Below are 20,387 nucleotides of genomic sequence, written 5' to 3' on the forward strand. Positions count from 1 at the left end.
GTAACTCCAAAAACCTTCAAAACAAATGTAAAAATACTTGATTTGATAGAGGAGCTCCTATAAAACTAGGAAAGAATTACAGACCTCTAACACAGTGAGCTCTGGGCTGGTCAGCCAGCTTTCTCATGTGACTGGGAGTCATTTTCTCCACATCACTTTCACTCTCACGTTGTTCCTCCACTATATGAAATTCACATATCTTGCTTTGCAGAACAAGAAGGAAGAAGAGGAACAGAAGAAGAAAAAGAAGTGTTGCCCCTGGCTGAGACGAATGCTGGCAAGGAATCATAAATGTGCAGCGGTAATCCCACTGGGCACCTTTAAGAACAGTAACGCCAGCCCTTGCAGGGGACTCCTTGACTTCAGTGTGCAGTTTTAGGGTGTCCTCAGCCAACATGAGAGTGAAGTTCCCCCCAGCCACTGTTCCTTTTTTTGGAATGAAAAGCCACCACCCTTCTTCTACCTAACAGACGGTGTTCGCTGTAATGATTGCTCTGCCTTGCTTGCTTCCCAAGCTTTAGTTATGCTGTCACTTAGGAATAGCCCCCGCCCATGGCCCTGATGGTGCAAAGGCAAAGAGGGGCACCCAGGAGAGGTAGCAGTTTGTACAGAGATAAAGAGTAGTTCATTGAAACGCTGAACATGGCCCCCCAAGTGCAGTACACTTGGGCAGACTGTCCCCTTTTAATGCAAAGACCCTCAAGCACTTAATTCGGCTTCTTAGTAGGCAGTGTGGCACAATTGTTAAGGCTTTGGACTTCAAATCCTAAGGTTGTGAGTTCAATCCCACCACTGACACTGGGTGACCCTGAACAAGTCACTTTACCTGCCTGTGCTCCAAATGAAAAAACAAAAGAGATGTAACCAATTGTATCTCAAATGTTGTAAGCTGCTTTAGATAAAAGCATTGGCCAGAAAACTAAATGTCCATTCACCTCATCAGCAGGGCTCCCTGCTTTTAATAGCCTGACTAAGGAGAAAGCCATGAATGAATTCTGGTCACCAGTCATCACCCTGGCTTTGCCCCTGTAGCCCCATCGTACTGCATTATGAGTAGGCATGCCCTTTCTGGTTAGCAGCTCCCTGTAGATACTTTATCAGGCATACAACAACAACACTGCATGTTCTGGATGGCCCAATCTCTGATTTTCAGACTGAAAACCAAAGGTGAGCTGTTGAACACAATAAAGGAGAAGTGGGAGACTGAAATCAGCTGTTATGACTCAAAAAGGCTCTATCTATCATGCAAGGGTGGGCACAAGAGCCCACCTGGATTAATGGAAAGGCATTCTTTTGTTCACTTATCTAGAAAAAGCACGGCGGGCTGCAAAGAATGAAGAGGAAGATGTGCATCTATCAGCAGAAGCTGGGGATCTCATTATCCACTTCTAGCCAGCTGAGCAGCAGTGTGAGTTCTCATGTGAGCTCCACATTGGTGTGCCTCAGTTCTAATTTAACCCATAAATCATACACGTGTTTTGCAGGAAGACGATGAAGAGGGAGAGGAGAAGGAAGGAAAGAAAGGAGAAAAGAATATTGAAGGCAAATCGCCCAAATTTCCATCTCTGTCTCAAATCAGGACAGACCCAGGTAGCTTGTGCCAATGGGCTTTCCTCATACCACTGGCTAATCTCACTGGTGCCTTCACTGGCATAGGCATTTTTTCTTACAGAGTTTAAGCCACTTCTCCAGAAGTATGTGCTGGGCAGCACACTTGGCAAAGGAGCCTATGGTGAAGTCCGCCGTGCCAAAAGGAAAGCTGACAGCATAGATGTGAGTGATCAGCCCCTGTTCTCATTCGAACGTGTGCCAGGCTGACACTGCATTCTTTACAATGGTTAACCTGGCAGTTCCATGAATGCCTTCAGCCCAAAATGTGTATCTCCTAGCCAAGGTCTCACCACTGCTTTCTCTTCTCGTGTTCAGGTTGCTGTCAAGATAAGTTTTCTCAATGACACGGACATGCTGGAGGAGGTGGGTCCTGGGAATTTGAGGAACAGGGCTTCTGCCTGCCCAAGTCCTACACTTCTCTTTATAGTTCAGTCATTTTTTGTATCCATGTCATCTCTGCTCTCCTCCAGCCCAGCCTGGTGCATCTCTCACTTGCACGGTTTCTCATTTGCCTTCTTCTAGCCCAATCAGAAGGAAGAGCTGCCCGCGGAGGTGGTGCTACTAAAGCGTGTGTGTGCCTCGCCCGCCTGCCCCAGTATCATTCGGATGTTGGACTATGTCATCACGCCCACATATGTAATTATCGTCCTCCAGCTGCTTAAGTCCTGCATGAACCTCTGCCAGTTTCTGTACAAGAAGAAACGTGTTTTGGGGGAAGAAAAGGTGCGACATGCCTTCCGTCAGATCGTCGGGGCTTTCCTGCACTGCCATACTCGGGGTGTCCTGCACAATGACATCAAACTGGAGAATATCTTGTACCAGCCTGGTACGGGTCGCATTAAGCTGATTGACTTTGGTTATGGAGATATCCTTCATGACCATGATTACACGTATCCTCCAGGTGAGTTGACACTCATTGCTTCATTCCAGTTCCAGCTGTTTACCAGGCCTATGTTGACCTATTTTCTGTATGCCCAGGTGCCCTTCAGTACCAGCCTCCTGAGTGGATTGTATACAGCCGCTACCAAGCTGAGCCATGCACTGTCTGGGCTTTGGGGGTTGTGCTCTTCGAGCTGCTACATGGCTTCCTGCCATTTCAAGAGGAGCACCAGATTGTCCTTTGTGAACTTGACTGCTTTAGTAGCATTTCAGAAGGTAAGCCCCAAGTACGCAGGCTGCCATGTAAAAAGGCACTATATACACCCAAGATCTTTCTCCAACTTAACATGCAGTGCCACACATTTTTTGACATTTTAGCCTTCAATCCAGTAAGTGTGTGTGTCTTTTAACGGGAGGGTTCTAAATCAAGCAGTAATTTGCATAGTGTTCTTCAAGATGCACAGGCTTTAAAGGCAGTCTATTTTGTACCATCGCACTCTAGCCAAATTAGTCCTTTTGTAGAAGACACACTACTATTGCGAGTTGTCATCTTGGCCCCTTCACATGACGTGTCACACATGCATGTCTCCGGTTGACCTTCCAAGCTCATAATCATTACCATTCTGGGACACGAGGGGGTGCTGTCGCTGACCGTATCATCTCTTCTTTATCCCACAGCCCTGAGGAACCGCCCACTGGGAGCAACCGACTCCGCCTCTTCCTATCCCTCACCTATAAAGCAGAGACGCTCCCAGCAGGGGTTGTCTCATTCTGGAGAGAGCAGACTGCAGACCAGAACAGAACGCTCTGCAGAGCCTTCAATCTGGCCGATTGCTTTCATTTATTACTTTTAAGTTCTGTTATTATTCTACGCACCATTGAGCAGCTGTTTAAGTTGTTTGGACTTGGCAATGATTTAAAGGAGCGACTCGGTTGGTGTCCCAACCTTTTTTCAATGACCACTGTGTTCCATCTGTCAAAGACACATGGCATAATCAAATAAACTCAAGATAAAGTACAGTAGATTAAAGGTTACGTATGGAAACCCTCGACACCAAGCGACCCTCTCAATGCTATTTGCAGTTACAGCCCACTTTACTTGAATGGCTAGCACTATATGACGATGCATGCTAAGAATGTCTGCAATTGGCATAACACACATACCTGGCCAAAACTGTCCAGCTGATACATGACAAATGCTACGTAACTGTTGGCTAACATCTCTCTCTCTCCTTCTCAGGAAGCGAAGACCTGATTCGGAAGTGTCTCTGCCCAGAACCAAGTGACCGACTCACTCTCAATGGCATCTGGATGCACCCCTGGCTCAGAAGAAAGTCAATTCATTATTCTAATGTCTGACTGCCATTCCAGCTGTGTGTGGCGTCATGCTGGTCATTTGGAGGTCTTTCTTTCTACACTGCATGCCGCTTTCTAATGGTAATTCCCGCTGAACTGGCATGAGGTGACAACTGACATAACAGATTAGACAAATGCCCATGCTGCTTATGCTAAACAATTCCAGCCTTTCTGCTCTGATGTATTTTGACACCATAACTTGCTGTATACTAGCCATGAGTAAGTTAAGAAACGGAGCTGGATGTGAAATAAGATGAGGAGAACTCGGATCGTGTTAAGATTTGTAACATGTAAGAATGTTAAATTGATTATTAATGCCACTCTGGAAGGCTGTAGGCAGATCAGGTTAGGGTGCCGTTTTGTAAACACAGAGGGACAGATTCTGTAGTACCAGACTCTGAAGTGGATACCACCTTGAATGATGAAATCCTGCAAAGGTACCACAACATGTCAGAGTTGCATCCTGGAAGCGGGAAAGACCAGGGTTGCAGTTTGCAGTACCAAACAGGTAATTTGGGTGTGTGGTCTGTAAATTACATTCATTTGAACTCCAAGTGATAGACGCGTGTATCTGAAAGGGAGCTTTTCATAACTCAGTTTATTCAACTCACTCCGCAAACTATGGGAGTGAACGCGGCAAAAGTCTCACTCTGAAGGGTTTGTTCAGTGGGCTCATTCTGCTCAAATACTCAGATCAAAGCTGAAACCCCCCTTTTTCTCTTGCAATAGATTCTTTTGAATTTGAACATCAGATAATTATTCACCAACTGTCATCTTGTGTCTTGAATTCTCTGTTTAGACTATCTTGATAGATTTTATTTGTCTTTGTGTGACAGAGGGACTTGCTTGCCTCCAAGGTTCTTAGAGTAGAGGAAATAGCAATTTTTCAAAATAATCCTGTATGAAAAATGTCAATTTGGCCTGGGAATGATGTTTCATAGTGAGATGCAGGGTAGCCAAATCAGCCAAGAAATCCCCAGAAAGATGCCTAGAAGAACTTTATCAGGATGGGCTGTTCTGAATCAAGTGGTGACTGAATTTCTGTGGTAGTCTTGGACTTTTTCAAACACCACATTCAAACACTTGGTGGCAAGCTGGCTTGAACAGGGGGAGCAACTCTTGGACCAACCTAAAAGACCCCGAACAGTGAAGATGTAGTGAGAACAGGTTTGAGAGGAGTTCAGTTTCTCACCTGTAGCTGAAGAAGAGATTCTACTCCGGCAAGGCAGGTGTCAGAAACACGAAGGACGCTATTAGGTGAAAAGTCTTTCTATGCATTGTTTACAGAAGGTTCTCCAACTTTAAGTGGTACTGGCAGACCAAGCCTACAGCCTTGAATCAAAGTTGAATCAAAGGCTTATAAAAAAGAGTGGAGACTGAGGCTTTGAAGAATAACTTTTGAGTTACCTCATCGTGAGGTTCTAGACAACCAGTTCATGGGTCAGGATGGGAAGTCCATGACATCACTCAGGTTTTTCTCTTTAAGTGTGTGGAAATATATCAACCTAAACTGTAAACACGGTTGAGTGGTGGAAGGCACACTATAAGGAATGTCTAACCCAGTGGATAAACCTTTGGAAAAGGTGACAGTGCTGTAATTATTATTCTGTTCATCATGGTGATTAAAAAGCTTTATAGTGGCAAAGATGTAGGAGAATGAGCTCTGACCAGAAATGCTAAAAGCACTGGATGTCACAGGGTTGCTTTTAATAATACACCAGTGCAATGTTGCAGGAAAGGCAGCTGTATTTTTATTTCCCAATTTTATACAAAAGTGTTCAAAATGTCTTTTCCATTTTCTGAGGATCACAATTTGTGAATTTGGTGTGATAAAGTCTGTTCATGGTTCTTAGCAGCCAAAAAAAAAAATAAAAAATGACATGATATGTTAATGGGTGGTGGTGTTCAAAAGTGGTCTGCGATGGACTGGTGTCTAATCCAAGACTTGCTTCTGCTTTGTGCCCAATGTAGGTGGAATGAATAGCCTGAAGTACACCATAAATGTATGATAGAATATATGAATGCAGAACAAGACTGGATATTCTTGGACTGGAAATATCTTTTAAATACACTCAACTATTTTTCAGTTTTGTGGTTTGTGTTATACCTTTTCCATTTTGTAAAGATTCTTTGAAGGCCACTGTGACTCTAATTTCACTTACAGCACGTACAATCCTGTTACTGACTCCCCCTAGTACAAACCACAGCATTTGCACCCAACTATTCGCTCACTAAATGCACATTTTCTATATTGTTCAGCATTTTCTTGCTCAGTAGCATAAATTGACCTACCTGGGAATGAAATACTATAACAGATTTGTTGATCGCTTTATTTACATATGTTTACACTGCCAAGTAGGCAGACTCAAGGCTATATATACATCCATCATGAATCTCGATAGTAGCTGTTGAAGTTGATCCGGAGCAGGAAGTCCTCCAAGTGTGGTTGGTAACCCCGATTCACAAGCTTGGTCACAACTGTGTAGCAAAACAGACAGACATTTGAAACAGCTGCCAATCCTGGAACACAATGGGCATCTGCTAAGTGTGTTCTATATACCTTTGAAGAGGAAGTGCGAGTAGTGTTTAAATGTGCGGTAAGACTGATGCATGGCTCCAAAATTTGGGTGCTCTGCCACACCCTGCTGGCACCGCCAAGCTTGGGAGATAAGCTGAGCTCGAAACTTGAGGATCAGGCTGAAGATGCTGTGGATGATGTTCATTACTGGGGTGGCCTTCTCAGTGAGGAGGCCTCTAAATGACAAAAGAGAAACAAAAAATATTAAAGAAAAAGATGAGGGAATTTAAGTAAGGCAGGGACTGAAGGAGAAAGCAGCTCTCACCTGAAGACAGCCTTATTGAGGTAGTCAGCATGTGCACGATATAAATCTTCCAGGTTTCCCACACTGGTCAGCCTCTGGTGGAACTCACTCCAGCTGACCTGAAGAATCTGGCTAGCAATGTAGCCCTGAATAACCTTAACAAAGTGCTGCATCTCATGACGGTAGAGTTGTAGCTGCCGGAACTGGGCTGAACCGCCTGCACCCTTCACAAGTGCTGTAAGGCACAAGACACACATGGGGTTACAGGGTGATTTGTTTAATCTGTTGGCCGCCTGTATGAATTTTGAGTTTCAAGAGGCTCCCACCTGCCCTACGGAGGTGTAGCCAGACATCATGCAGTGTCCACACCATATGCTTGAGTTGTAAAAGGAAGGAGAAGATGCGGTTATACTTGTTCATGCAACTCTCTGTGATGACCACATTCAGAGGCCAGTCCACCTACAAGGGGCAGCAAGGTACGAGTTAGCTAAAGTTAGTTTAAAGGACTATGCACGTGAGCAACTAGCTAGTGGATGCCTACCTTGTACTGAAGCTCCAAACAGGCCAGCACATCAGGAGCATGGGGGTGAAAGGCATCAGGCATGAAACGCAGAGCAAAGGTCAGCTTGGAAGCCACTTGTGAGTGACCATGTAAGCTGTACTGCAGTGCCTTGTTAAGGATGGAGTTCAACACTAGAGGAGTCAGTAGTTGACCAGGAGTCTGTCCAGTACCCAACTGTAAACACAAAATGAGAAAATGTTGATACTAGAAAGATGGAGTTCATGTCAGCTAGTCGGTGACCAAGTGAGAAGAAACATTGACTTCACCTTCTCAAACAGCTGATCACTGAGTGACTGGGCAAACTCTCCATCCTCCATTAGCAAGAAATGACGTAGTGCCTCACAGTGGCTCTCAACGCTTAGTTCCACAAAGTAGTAGTCAACAACAGCCTTATTCACCAAGGACACACTAAGGCAGAGCAAAACATGGCCTTGTTACATACAAAGGCTGTCACTGTTAAGTTCCATGCCAAACACACAATTGAGATAGGCGGACATTGAACAGAGCCTGGCAATACACAGTAGCACACATAACCACCACAGACCTTAGATATTTGAGCAAGGTGCTAGGTTCGTCCACCACCAGCACCCGATGGCCAAAGTACTCACTGTGTGACAAGTGGTGATGTGACTGAATGCTTCATCAGTACAGGCAAAGAAACCAGCTCACTAAGTTGCACTGCTGTGGCATCGGTGGCTCTGCGGAGAGAGGGATCCAGTGGGAGGGCATAGCGAGCTGCAGTGACTTGCTGTAGGAGGGTGGAGTCAGGCAATTGATCTGCAAGAAGGTAGACAGATAAAGGAAGCTGAGCAGGTGTGACTGCTACCTACTTGCACAGAAGACAGGAGATACACCACTGCTACTACTACTAACCCATCATGTAGTAACTGTCCCGATATCTATCCACCTCATAGCGTGCTGCCATTGTGTCCATGTACACCTGCTCACTTTGCCATTGAGGTCCACTTCCCGCAGATTTGCCCAAAGTGATCTTCTCTTCCTGTCCCAGCTTTCTGAGTATTTCTGTGGCCTCTTCTTTCTGCTGCAGAGGTGGCAGAAATGTTAATGCACAATGGAAGGTGGACAGAGGCCCAGCAAGAAAGGGCCATGTTACTGGTGAATGGTGTTATTTTGTAAGTTGCTAAACCATGAGAAGGACAGGGGTTGTCTTTTCTACCTAAATCAAACATTGTGGCTCAGATTTGAAAAAAGAAAAAAAAAAACTTTTTTGTAAATTTACTGTAACCTCCTACTCTTGATTTATTATCACCTCAAATCCCTAAAAACAATAACTTTTTTTGTAAATTTACTGTAACCTACTCTTGATTTATTATCACCTCAAATCCCTAAAATCAATCAGTTTACAGAGATGTAAACAAATGAAAATTGGCAAAGCTCTACTATGGACTGTCCATTTGAAATGTAAATATTTGGAGAAAAACTAGAAAACAGAATAAATTTGAATAAAATGAAAAACAGGCAGCTGCTGCTATCTGCTGTGTTTTCATGGTTTGACATCTCAGTGCTGTCTTACTGGAAGTAATTAGGCTATCCAGCCTTTGGTTTGAAGAAAAAATGTCCAAACTACTTCGGGAAGGACAGACATTAAACCTGTACATGTTTTTATTGTACCAGTATTGGAAGTCGGGAATACATACCCTGCTGCTCTGACTGTAAATCATTACATGTCTACCTTGAGATCTTGACAGGTTTTCTCCGTTTTTATCAGGTCAGTGTTTTAATTACTAACAAAGGAAGATATATTGTACAAATATGAGGCATTGTGCATGTGCTTTAACAAACAAGTCACACTTTTAAATCTTTCTTCATGCGTGTTTATATTGCTATCATGTTTCAGTTTAAAGCCATGAATTTTTGAAATGCTTTCTGCCCACAGTAACAGTACATGGATATGTTTTAATATTTTTTTTTGAGAGTTCAATTCTTTAAAACCACTTTTACTTATGTGAGACATGATGATGCAGTTATTTTAGCTGTTGCCTGTCAACATCTGATTGTGGACTATGTGGAGCCTGAATGTCCTTCCTATACTAGCGTAGGAGTTTTCCTCAGGGTACTCCATTTTCCTTCCTACATTCCCAGAGATGTTTGATTAATTGGGAAATGGCCTGGGGCCTCATGTATAAACGGTGCGTACGCACAGAAATGTTGCATAAGAACGTTTCCACGCTCAAATCACGATGTATAAAACCTAAACTTGGCGTAAAGCCACGCACATTTCCACGGTAACTCATACCTTGGCGTACGCAATTTCTCCGCTCATTTTGCAGACTGGCGGCACCCAGCGTCAAAGCAGTGCTACTGTTCCTGTGTGGTCACCCTTTCTTTCTTAGATCCACATTCCTGACGTGGCTTTATAAATACACTGAAACTAACTGCATATTGTTTATTAGTGTAATGCATCTGATTGTAATTAACCTGCAGCAATATAATGGTCCAGGTAATAGCCATAGTATTCCAAATACCATAACTGTTTTAGCGTTGTAACTCTCACTGCATCTTCTTCTTCTTTCAGCTGCTCCTGTTAAGTGTAATCAAGAGTCCCGGTTCGATCCCCACTCACTCCTATATTTGCCGTTTTCAGTAGTAAGCTGCTCTTTTTGTTAATATTATACAGTACACACATGCACTTCGTTTGCGTCAGTACTTGTGCTGTTACTTAGAGAGTCAGATGGGGGGAGGGGTGATGTTAGAGCACGTGAGCTCATTCAGTGCAGCAGGAACAACGCACATGTTGATCTTTTTTTTTCTTTCAGTACATGTGCCTTCCCTGTTTATTTATATATCTCTGCCTGTCTGTCTCTCTATTACGCAGTGCTCGGTCTGTCTGTGTGTTATAGATCTTAAAAATAACAGTTATAGGGACAAGTTGTTCATGTTAATTGCAGTCTCAATTGTTAAAAAAATATTTTAAAAGGAGCATCCCACATGAAAATATAACGATCTCATTAACTGACTGTGGATACCAATTTATAAATTTTATGTCCGTTTGAGGTTAAAAAGAAAAAAAAAAAAAGCAACTCTTCATCCCCAGCGGGGAATCGAACTCAGGTCTGTGAGGCACGGCAAAGCTGCTGCACTCTAAGAAGCACATCTTAGCGCGCTACGCCATGGAGACTGATGTATCATCCTTGAAGCTTTTGTGAAAGTGTTTATTTGATCTTTGGAACTCGGGCTTTACACATTCTATAGTTTATGCCTACTACATTTTGTAACATTTATTACTAAAATATGAAAAAGTTTCTGTTTTAACAATGTGTTTACACAGATTACTGTAGAAACGGAACACACATGAAATGCGTGTGTTCCAAATAACAATCTATTATTTCCACTCTATAAATCCACTTCACTCCCAGATAATCAATCAAGGCATGAGCTGGGAAAAGTTCACGTACGTTCTAAGTCGGTGGGGGGATGGAATAGCCGGCTGCTGGCAGCATGTCTTTTATCAGCACATTTAGAGGACAAAGGATGCTGGCGGAGAGGTGTGAACGGATTTAAGAAGCGATTTAAGGTGGGCTGGATCTACGAGTTTTTTCGTAGGCTCTGGTAATTCTAGTGTTAAACCAACAAATAGTACGTTTTTCCTTTGCCTCCACTTGGTATTTGCTGAAATTCGTATATTTTCCCCCGTGCTTTTCCCATTGTCTTTTCTCAGAAGGCTATTTTATATTGATTTCCATATTCAAACAGGCGTAATTATGGGAGGAGTTGGGGCGGGACAGAAGGTGCATGCACGTGCGTTACTTTTCACGCTGATCGGGATTTATGTAGTGGAAGAACGTGAAAGTTTGCGTACGTACAGATTCCTGCATCTGGATTTTTCTGTGCATACACATATTCCCGCTTTTGTGCTTACGCCATGTTATTGTGTGAGTTCTATGCACGGCGTTATACATGAGGCCCCTGGTGTTCCATCTAGAATCGAGTCCTACCTTACACCTGTTCTGGTCTACTGTGACCCTGGATTTGAAAAGGTGTTGCTCGATCAGAGCCCTCAAAGTTCACTCCAATACGGCCAAAATGGATGCAATATTTTGGTTCCAACCCATTTTCTCAATCAGAAGCCAATCCGTGATAATAACATGACTAATTCTATGGGTTTCATTTTAATTTGTCAACTATTCTTATATATTTAATATCATCTGAATGACATGTGGACTTAAGCAGACTAGTAATTCCCAGTCCTTCACTTTTCTCTTCCATTTCATTGCCAATAATTTATTAAAACAGATGCTTCATGATGAAAATGTGTGATTACTTTTCACGCTGATCGGGATTTATGTAGTGGAAGAACGTGAAAGTTTACGTACGTACAGATTCCTGCATCTGGATTTTTCTGTGCATACACACATTCCCGCTTTTGTGCTTACGCCATGTTATTGTGTGAGTTCTATGCACGGCGTTATACATGAGGCCCCTGGTGTTCCATCTAGAATCGAGTCCTACCTTACACCTGTTCTGGTCTACTGTGACCCTGGATTTGAAAAGGTGTTGCTCGATCAGAGCCCTCAAGTTCACTCCAATACGGCCAAAATGGATGCAATATTTTGGTTCCAACCCATTTTCTCAATCAGAAGCCAATCCGTGATAATAACATGACTAATTCTATGGGTTTCATTTTAATTTGTCAACTATTCTTATATATTTAATATCATCTGAATGACATGTGGACTTAAGAAGACTAGTAATTCCCAGTCCTTCACTTTTCTCTTCCATTTCATTGCCAATAATTTATTAAAACAGATGCTTCATGATGAAAACATGTGATAGTTGAGACCAGCAGTTTAATACTAAAAGAAGCAATTAAGGGAATAGAATCTTAGCAAACAAGTTAAATGAGTATCAAAAATGTCATTTGAAAATAATTAGCTTCTGACACGAAAAAAAAAAAAAAGCCTTCAGCGACCCACATGTTAAGTGATTTTCAGTTATTCTTGCTGACCATCTCTGCCACCAATGGTTTCATTTTGGTCATCAGAGATTAATACATAGTTGCTCAATATTAAAAAAAACCAACAACAACTCGGTTGACAAGCTTTACTTCTTGGCAAGGTTCTTCCATCGTTTTAGACAAATGTCTGTCAAGTTACCACAATAGCTGACCCTCTGGATGAGAATTACACCTTCTAGTTCTTACTTGCAAATACTGCGTTCCTGGTCGACTATGTTACAGGTTTATCTGGTCATTACTCTTGTGTACAGAGTACAGCCAAATTCTTACAAGCATGCGCTCATCAATAACTCTCTGCCACCAATATTAGTAGTTATAACTACACAATCTCAAAAGTTCTGTTTATCTTACCTGACAAAATCTTAGGACTTATTTTTAGTACATTCATGACAATATTTCCTTTTGTAAAACTGTGAAATATGCTGTGTATACATAAACATAAAAATTACTAACAGCACCACTAAACTAAGTAACTAAATAATTCCTATGCAAATGTTACACGCGTTAGCACAGAATTAAAGATTCTAATATCCTCTAATAGTATCTAGGCCCTAGACTGATTCCTTGACGGGATACCCACTGTGTGGAGTTTGCATGTTTTCCCCTTGCTGGCACTTTTTTTTTTTTCCTGAAGACTACAATTTCCTTCCTTTGTCCACAGACATTGTTCATCGACTAACAAGTCTATTATGGCATCTTGCAAAAAGACAGATGTTCAATTTAGGTTAAGTTTTGTTTTTCAAAAGGGTGATTTATGTTTTCCTGTGACAATGTAACTAGCAACAATAAGGACTATGTTCAGGCTTGATCCAGGTTAATATATTAGATTGGGTCAGGTTATAATTTTGTTATTGCTCAAGTCATCTACTCAACACATGATCAACACTGGGTTTAAGCTCTAATGGGGTACAGAGATAACACTAAAAATCAATGTCGGTACTAGGAAAGAAGTTGGAGAAGCTGGTAGAAAGCACAGGGGCCAGATCACAGAGGGAGCATTGGTACATACCAATAATGTAAAGATTGGGAGATATTTCGGTAACTAGAAAAATCTGAAAGGATAAAGAAAAACTTTGGGGCAAAATACTTACCTTGAAACATATTAACTCTGTGTATCTTAACAATCCCCATGGCTAAACTTTCCATATTGCACAAAATGATTATTTGCATATATTTTCACGCGCCCTTGAATAAACTAGTTACCTTTTGTGAAATTCTGGATAACTCCTGCCCTTCCTCTGACTCAGCCTGAAGACCTAAAAAGCAAAGGAGATCATGTTCTGTGATAAACATAAGATTAGACAGGTAGACAAGTGATGTCCATACCAAGAGAAAGTCAAGCATAAAAGAACAATGTACCCCCTCTGTTAACACTGCACACTCTCTCTCTATAGCAGAGGGTTTAGTAATGCTGGGGATATTGCTAGTAAGAGGCAAGCCTGTGCAAGGAGGACTAGCCAGTCAAAGAATAGACCACTTTCCTGTCTTTTTCTTTTTCAATCTACAGTCATCGAAATCTCCTGATTTCTTAAATGGATATATCAGAAAGTCAAAGCCGAAGTGGCAATTCATATACATAGCTAATATCACAATGCTTAACAGCAAATAACAGCTAAATTAATAACATTCTTTGAACTTTAGAAATAAACCCACCAGTATTCATGCTGGAAGTAGATGTGTGTTCTTGGATGCTCTGGTGTGGTTGGTCTGGTTCTTCAATCCTTTCCTCAAGTTTACTTTTTGTGTCATTATAAGGTTTGTCTTGAGAAATATCTGAAGTATTCTCTCCCAATTTGATCTTGGCATCTGAAGGGTGGCCATGAACATTCAAGCGCGGGTGGGGCACAGGAACATCTGAAACATTTTCTCCCACCTTGATATTGGCATCTGAAGCATGGCCATGGACGTTCCAGCGAGGTGTGGATTGGGGAACATCTGACACATTCTCTCCCACTTTAATATTGGCATCAGAAGCGTGGCCATGGATATTCCAACGAGGCCTGGCTTGAACAACATCTGACACATTCTCTCCAACCTTAATGCTGGAGTCTGAAGCATGACCATGAACATTCCAGCGTGGTCTGGCTTGAGCAACATCTGACATATTCTCTCCCACTTTAATGTTGGCATCTGAAGCATGGCCATGGATATTCCAACGAGGCCTGGCTTGAACAACATCTGACACATTCTCTCCAACCTTAATGTTGGAGTCTGAAGCATGACCATGAACATTCCAGCGTGGCCTGGCTTGAGCAACATCGGATACGTTCTCTCCCACCTTGATGTTGGCATCTGAAGCATGGCCATGAACACTGCAATGAGGCTGGGACACACCAACATCAGATACGTTATCACCTACTTTAATGCTGGCATCTGAAATGTGACCATGAATATTCCACCGAGGCTGGGAAATAGCAACATCTGCCACATTTTCTCCAACCTTGATGTTTGCATCTGAAGCATGGCCATGGATATTCCAACGTGGTCTGACTTGAGGAACATCTGACATATTTACCCCAATTTTGATGTTAGCATCAGAGGAATGGCCATGAGCTTTTGAACAAGGTAAGGATATACAAACATCTGACACATTTTCCCCCACTTTGATGTTGTCATCATGAGCTTTTAGGTTAACTGAATCCATCGGCAATGCTGTTGACTGCATAGCAGTTTCACACTGAACAATATCTCCAGTGTCCTGCTTAATCGTGGTTTCTGAGAGCTTTGCTGTTGGTGAGACTTGTGTACAAAGGATATGAAGATCACAGTTCACCTGTGGAATCACATCCCCTTCACACAATTCAGAACCAATATCTGCCAGAGCAGCATCCACCTTGGAATTTATATTGGAGAATTTAGGCAGAAAGTCCTGCATATCCACTGTATCTACTGAACTGCGTCTGTCTTCAGAAGATGGAGTGTGGCTCAGTGCCACATTAATTTTAGGAAGAAATGGGGCACTGTATTGATGTGGAGGATCCTAGAACAGAAATTGAAGCTGAACAGTCAAAAAAGAAATACTACAACTAGCAGCAGGTAAGTTTAAAGAAAGCTTGGTGAAGTATGCCAGTCACTGAATGGTGTACACGAGAGGCAGTACAGACTGACAGTGGTCTTACCAGAATTAGACATGTTGTATCCTTTCTCCCTTGCTCTGTTGCATCTTGAAGATCTTCTTGTTTCACAAACTTATCCAAAAGAAACTTCTCAAGTTGGGCCTATAAAGAAAAAAGAATGAGAACAGATCATGGAGGAGAGAGAAAAAGCATATGGAGCAGGAACTGTGGTAATCTGCTAAGTGAGAAGGTTTCTTTCAGTTTCACACTTGGGGTTCATAAGGCAAAATTTAGGAAAGAGGTCATATTATTTCACCTGTATCTCCTTTGCATCATTTTCTAAAAAGCTGACTCTAGCTGCTTCTAGCCGATGTCTCCTGACCTTCCACAAGGCTCTCTGCTCTCGGGCAGCAGCCTCCTCTGTAAGACGACTGTAGTGTTCAATCAGCTCCATCCTGTAGCAAAATACGAACACAATTTAAAAAGGAAGCTAGCTGGGAAACTAATGTGCCTGTTGTTACGTGCTTTTTGCAAGGTGGCCAGACATAGTACATCTTTGATCACCTTGCATACTTTTCTATACACAGTTCTTCAGCCCTCACCTGGCTTTGTTCTCTAGTTGCTGCTCCAGAACCTGTAATCTCTTCTCTCGATCCCGTAACTCGCGAGCAAACCCAAAATCATTTTCCTCCTCCTGTTGTTGTGCTGCTAACCGCCGCTGAAAATGCAAAGAGTCACTTTAGACACACGCTGTCCAATATACAGGGGTAGTCAAGCAAGATTCTGGGAGAGCATAACTTAAAACTGACACCAGCAAATAACAATGCCACCAAGGTCGTTTGAGTCAAAATTAGCTTCTAGGAATGTGTTTCCTAGCAGGCCTTCCTCCTATATATTCTACCTGTTGTTCCTGCTCCATTTGTTGTTTCAGCTCTAGAAAAAGCTCACGCTTCTTAGCCTCCTGAGCCAACTTCTGAGAGAGCTGTCGTCCTGCAGACAAATGAGACAGTTTCAGTTAGGGAACAACATGAATAGCTGGTCATTGGGCTGCTCAGTACAGTATACTCACCTTGGATGGTCTCCAGTGTCTTTGTAGCAGTCTCCTGTACTTGAATTATCAACTCCTGCCTAGCAATTTCTGTCCGTAGGGCCTGTGGAAAAATGACACATGCTGAACTAAATTTTCCAGGAGTGCAAAATAAGTGAAAGGGTATTAGGATCCTGGGGCTTGTTATCAAGTAGATGGTAGAACCAAAAGAATGTGAAAGGCATCACTAGAACCCTGGGAGAAATGAATATAGACATGAAAAGACACTTTAGACAAAAAGCTTAAAGCATCCACTACACCACACCACACTACTGGGAAGGAACAGGGCCTTGCAATATGGATACCTTTCCAGCGCAGCTTGAGTGTTTGATAGGCAAAAAGCCAAATATTCCAGATACAAACTCAAGTGACAGTACCTTTGCCTCCCTACTGATGGCACTGTGCTGTGCAATCCTTTCCATGCGGCCTCTGTAGATTTCGCAGTCCCTTTCGATTTCCTCTAGCTCTTGCAGGGAGAAGGTGACAGCTATGCGGGGCACTGACAGCTCAGATGAGCAGATGTAATGCTATCAAGGAAAAAGAGAAGAGTCTGAAAAATCTGCTGCAAAGGTAGACATGCAAACAAGCCAAACAAACCAATAACCTCACCATAGGTGAGCAGACTTTGAGAAGATTGACTGTCTTGCCACACATGTATATATCGTTGGCTATGTGCTGCAGGAAGACTGGAACACACTCTTCCACATCTCTTGAGATCAACACGTAACCATGGGTCCAAAAGTGCCGGTCTAGAGGAGAAGTAGTGCAAGAGAACTAATCATCAAAATAAGACTAGACCAGATCTGTTGTGAACAAGGGACAAGAGACCAAGACTGGTGGAGGCACAGACATCATGAACAGACGAAACTAAAAGACACACAGAAAATCACAAAAGGAATGGAGAGAATAAGATAAAAACAAAAGACAGAAGTAAAAATAAAGTGATCAAAGGGCCCTTCAGTAACCTGGGTGGTATGTACAAACATGCAAGCATGTGACACAAAATGATAGACATACCTCTGCAGCCTAGGTAGTCCTCATCAACCTGGATCATAAATTCACCACTGACATCCCGAAATACCCCACTGTACACCCAATCATAGATGAACCTGCTAGGAAAAAGAGACAAATAATTCACTTAACTCACCGGGAGCCACACCACACAGATGTAAAGAACAAATGGATGTGCACTCCGACCTAGTATAGGGTTCACAGCTGCTACGAAGCAGTGACAGCAGGACAGGGTAATTTTCATTGCTGCAATTATTCTGAGCTTCCTGGTATAAATAGGAGAGCAGCTTCACTCCCTGAAACACAAAGCACAGAGTCAGAGACAGCCAGAGGTGACATATTCATTGGTTGGACATATTATGAGAAATATTACTCACAGTGGGGAAGGAGCCAGTGCCCACCCTGCTGAGCCCAAGTGCCCCTGCAGTGCCACCACACCAACATAGCTCTGACAGGTACCTGCAAAGATGGTAACATAGTTGTACAGGTAAGTAAACACAGACTCCCTAAAAGAGTAATGTACTCTATTCCATAGCACTCAGTAAAAAACTGTCATGAGACTCCAGCTAAAAGCTTTTCTCACTTCCCCTTTATTTATCTGTTCATATGTTACCATTAGATAAGCTGCCCCTACTGTCGATCCATAGATAGATCGATAGATAGATAGAATCCGGAAAGTATTCAAAGCCTTATTCCAAAATGGATTAAATTCATTTTTTTACTCAGAATTCTACACACAACACCCCATAATGGCAACGTGAAAAAAGTTTACTTGAGATTTTTGCAAATTTATTAAAATTAAAAAAATTGACAAAGCACATGTACCTAAGTATTCACAGCCTTTGCCATGAAGCTCAATATTGAGCTCAGGTGCATCCTGTTTCCCCTGATCATCCTTGAGATGTTTCTGCAGCTTAACTGGAGTCCACCTGTGGTAAATTCAGTTGATTGGACAGGATTTGGAAAGGCACACACCTGTCTATATAAGGTTCCACAGTTGACAGTTCATGTCAGAGCACAAACCAAGCATGGAGTCAAAGGAATTGTCTGCAGACCTCCGAGACAGGATTGTCTCAAGGTACAAATCTGGGGAAGGTTACAGAAAAAATTTTGCTGCTTTGAAGGTCCCAATGAGCACAGTGGCCTCCATCAGCCGTAAGTGGAAGAAGTTTGAAACCACCAGGACTCTTCCTAGAGCTGGCCGGCCATCTAAACTGAGCGAACGGGGGAGAAGGGCCTTAGTCAGGGAGGGGGCCAAGAACCCGATGGTCACTCTGTCAGAGCTCCAGAGGTCCTCTGTGGAGAGAGAACCTTCCAGAAGGAAAACCATCTCTGCAGCAATCCACCAATCAGGCCTGTATGGTACAGTGGCCAGACGGAAGCCACTCCTTAGTAAAAGGCACATGGCAGCCCGCCTGGAGTTTGCCAAAAAGCACCTGAAGGTCTCTCAGACCATGAGAAAGAAAATTCTCTGGTCTAATGAGACAAAGATTGAACTCTTTGGTGTGAATGCCAGGCGTCATGTTTGGAGGAAACCAGGCACCGCTCATCACCAGGCCAATACCATCCCTACAGTGAAGCATGGTGGTGGCAGCATCATGCTGTGGGGATGTTTTTCAGTGGCAGGGACTGGGAGACTAGTCAGGATAAAGGGAAAGATGACTGCAGCAATGTACAGAGACATCCTGGATGAAAACCTGCTCTAGAGAGCTCTTGACCTCAGACTAGGGCGATGGTTCATCTTTCAGCAGGACAACGATCCTAAGCACACAGCCAAGATATCAAAGGAGTGGCTTCAGGAGAACTCTGTGAATGTCCTTGAGTGGCCCAGCCAGAGCCCAGACTTGAATCCGATTGAACATCTCTGGAGAGATCTTAAAATGGCTGTGCACCGACGCTTCCCATCCAACCTGATGGAGCTTGAGAGGTGCTGCAAAGAGGAATGGGCGAAACTGGCCAAGGATAGGTGTGCCAACCATGTGGCATCACATTCAAAAAGACTTGAGGCTGTAATTGCTGCCAAAAGGTGCATCGACAAAGTATTGAGCAAAGGCTGTGAATACTTATGTACATGTGATTTCTCAGTTTTTTTTATTTTTAATAAATTTGCAAAAACCTCAAGTAAACTTTTTTCACGTTGTCATTATGGGGTGTTGTGTGTAGAAATCTGAGGAAAAAAATGAATTTAATCCATCTTGGAATAAGGCTGTAACATAGCAAAATGTGGAAAAAGTGATACGCTGTGAATACTTTCTGGATGCACTGTAGATAGATAAATAGATAATGTATTAATCCCAAGGGGAAATTCACATTACAAACCTAAACAGACAAATGTCATTTAATCCAAAGACAACAGAGTGTTCATTCATTTTTTTTTCTTCATTGCAATAGCCCAAGCACAGTTACAACAAAGTCATGGCAGGGAGGCTCACCTGAGCTGCCGTCCAAGCTTCTTGAAAAGAAAAGCGATATTGAGCAGGCTGAGGGTGTGTGGTGTGGAGAGGACACAGGCCCGATAATAGTGCAGATAACGACGTACTCCTGCTGTGAAGGCCTGCAAAGGATAATATTGCTTAGGGTTAGATAGGTCAAATCGCTCACCCAGGTGTTTGTTAGAGGTTGCAAATCCTGAACAGTGGTCCTAGTAAGGAGGGAAATTCCATGTTGATCTGCTGATACATTTGTCCCTTTCTGTGCTTCTACCCATCTCTCAACCTAAAGGCATTTGTATGGTCCACTAAGGGGCTACAAAACTGTGGATTAAGGACAGCCATGAACAAAGTCAGCATTTTGGAAATATTTTCAGTATGTCTGCTGAAGCAATGAACCTTGAAATTGGCCTTATAATGCACTGTTTATATTGCTAATACAGCACGTATTGGAAAAAGTGCAGGGAGTTCAGCAGAGGTGTTGTCCAATAGGATTGGGATGACTCAGCAGCTCAACAGTAAGATCCCTGAAAACATGATGTATCACAAAGTATGAAGAAGAATGTAAAAAGTGAAAGTGTTCCTGCCTTTTTAAGGTG

At 42.7% G+C, this 20,387-nt stretch overlaps 2 protein-coding genes across 4 annotated transcripts in view; one reads left to right on the top strand and one right to left on the bottom strand.

The window, feature by feature from the left end:
- Positions 1 to 1,304: 1,304 nt before the first annotated feature.
- On the top strand, positions 1,305 to 5,048 carry LOC114646255 (serine/threonine-protein kinase pim-2-like). The gene is made up of 2 exons (XM_051924564.1): positions 1,305 to 2,766; positions 3,731 to 5,048. The coding sequence occupies exons 1-2, from the start codon at positions 2,218 to 2,220 to the stop codon at positions 3,743 to 3,745; spliced, it is 564 nt and encodes a 187-aa protein (XP_051780524.1). The 5' UTR covers positions 1,305 to 2,217; the 3' UTR covers positions 3,746 to 5,048.
- Positions 5,049 to 6,162: 1,114 nt separating this feature from the next.
- Positions 6,163 to 20,387, bottom strand: part of tubgcp6 (tubulin, gamma complex associated protein 6) — a 31,571-nt gene continuing 17,346 nt past the window's right edge. For 2 of the 3 annotated variants that reach the window (XM_028808926.2, XM_028808940.2), the window contains exons 6-26: positions 19,792 to 19,913; positions 17,737 to 17,818; positions 17,546 to 17,655; positions 17,366 to 17,460; positions 16,958 to 17,097; positions 16,726 to 16,875; positions 16,331 to 16,412; positions 16,163 to 16,251; positions 15,864 to 15,979; positions 15,578 to 15,716; positions 15,325 to 15,423; positions 13,859 to 15,185; positions 13,409 to 13,461; positions 8,104 to 8,272; positions 7,839 to 8,007; positions 7,497 to 7,638; positions 7,210 to 7,404; positions 6,995 to 7,127; positions 6,690 to 6,903; positions 6,407 to 6,600; positions 6,163 to 6,324 (exon numbers count right to left, since the gene is read on the bottom strand). In XM_028808926.2, the coding sequence (XP_028664759.2) occupies positions 6,233 to 6,324; positions 6,407 to 6,600; positions 6,690 to 6,903; positions 6,995 to 7,127; positions 7,210 to 7,404; positions 7,497 to 7,638; positions 7,839 to 8,007; positions 8,104 to 8,272; positions 13,409 to 13,461; positions 13,859 to 15,185; positions 15,325 to 15,423; positions 15,578 to 15,716; positions 15,864 to 15,979; positions 16,163 to 16,251; positions 16,331 to 16,412; positions 16,726 to 16,875; positions 16,958 to 17,097; positions 17,366 to 17,460; positions 17,546 to 17,655; positions 17,737 to 17,818; positions 19,792 to 19,913 (3,912 nt within the window). In that variant the 3' untranslated portion in view covers positions 6,163 to 6,232. The remainder of the gene's footprint in view (positions 6,325 to 6,406; positions 6,601 to 6,689; positions 6,904 to 6,994; positions 7,128 to 7,209; positions 7,405 to 7,496; positions 7,639 to 7,838; positions 8,008 to 8,103; positions 8,273 to 13,408; positions 13,462 to 13,858; positions 15,186 to 15,324; positions 15,424 to 15,577; positions 15,717 to 15,863; positions 15,980 to 16,162; positions 16,252 to 16,330; positions 16,413 to 16,725; positions 16,876 to 16,957; positions 17,098 to 17,365; positions 17,461 to 17,545; positions 17,656 to 17,736; positions 17,819 to 19,791; positions 19,914 to 20,387) is intronic. The other variant, XM_028808934.2, reaches the window with a different exon arrangement.

The sequence above is a fragment of the Erpetoichthys calabaricus genome, chromosome 1, assembly GCF_900747795.2.
Source record: "Erpetoichthys calabaricus chromosome 1, fErpCal1.3, whole genome shotgun sequence".
Classification (NCBI taxonomy): Eukaryota; Metazoa; Chordata; class Cladistia; order Polypteriformes; family Polypteridae; genus Erpetoichthys; species Erpetoichthys calabaricus.

Excerpts from the sequence above, each read along its gene's own strand:
- LOC114646255 (XM_051924564.1), top strand. The coding sequence starts at position 2,218 with ATGTTGGACTATGTCATCACGCCCACATATGTAATTATCGTCCTCCAG.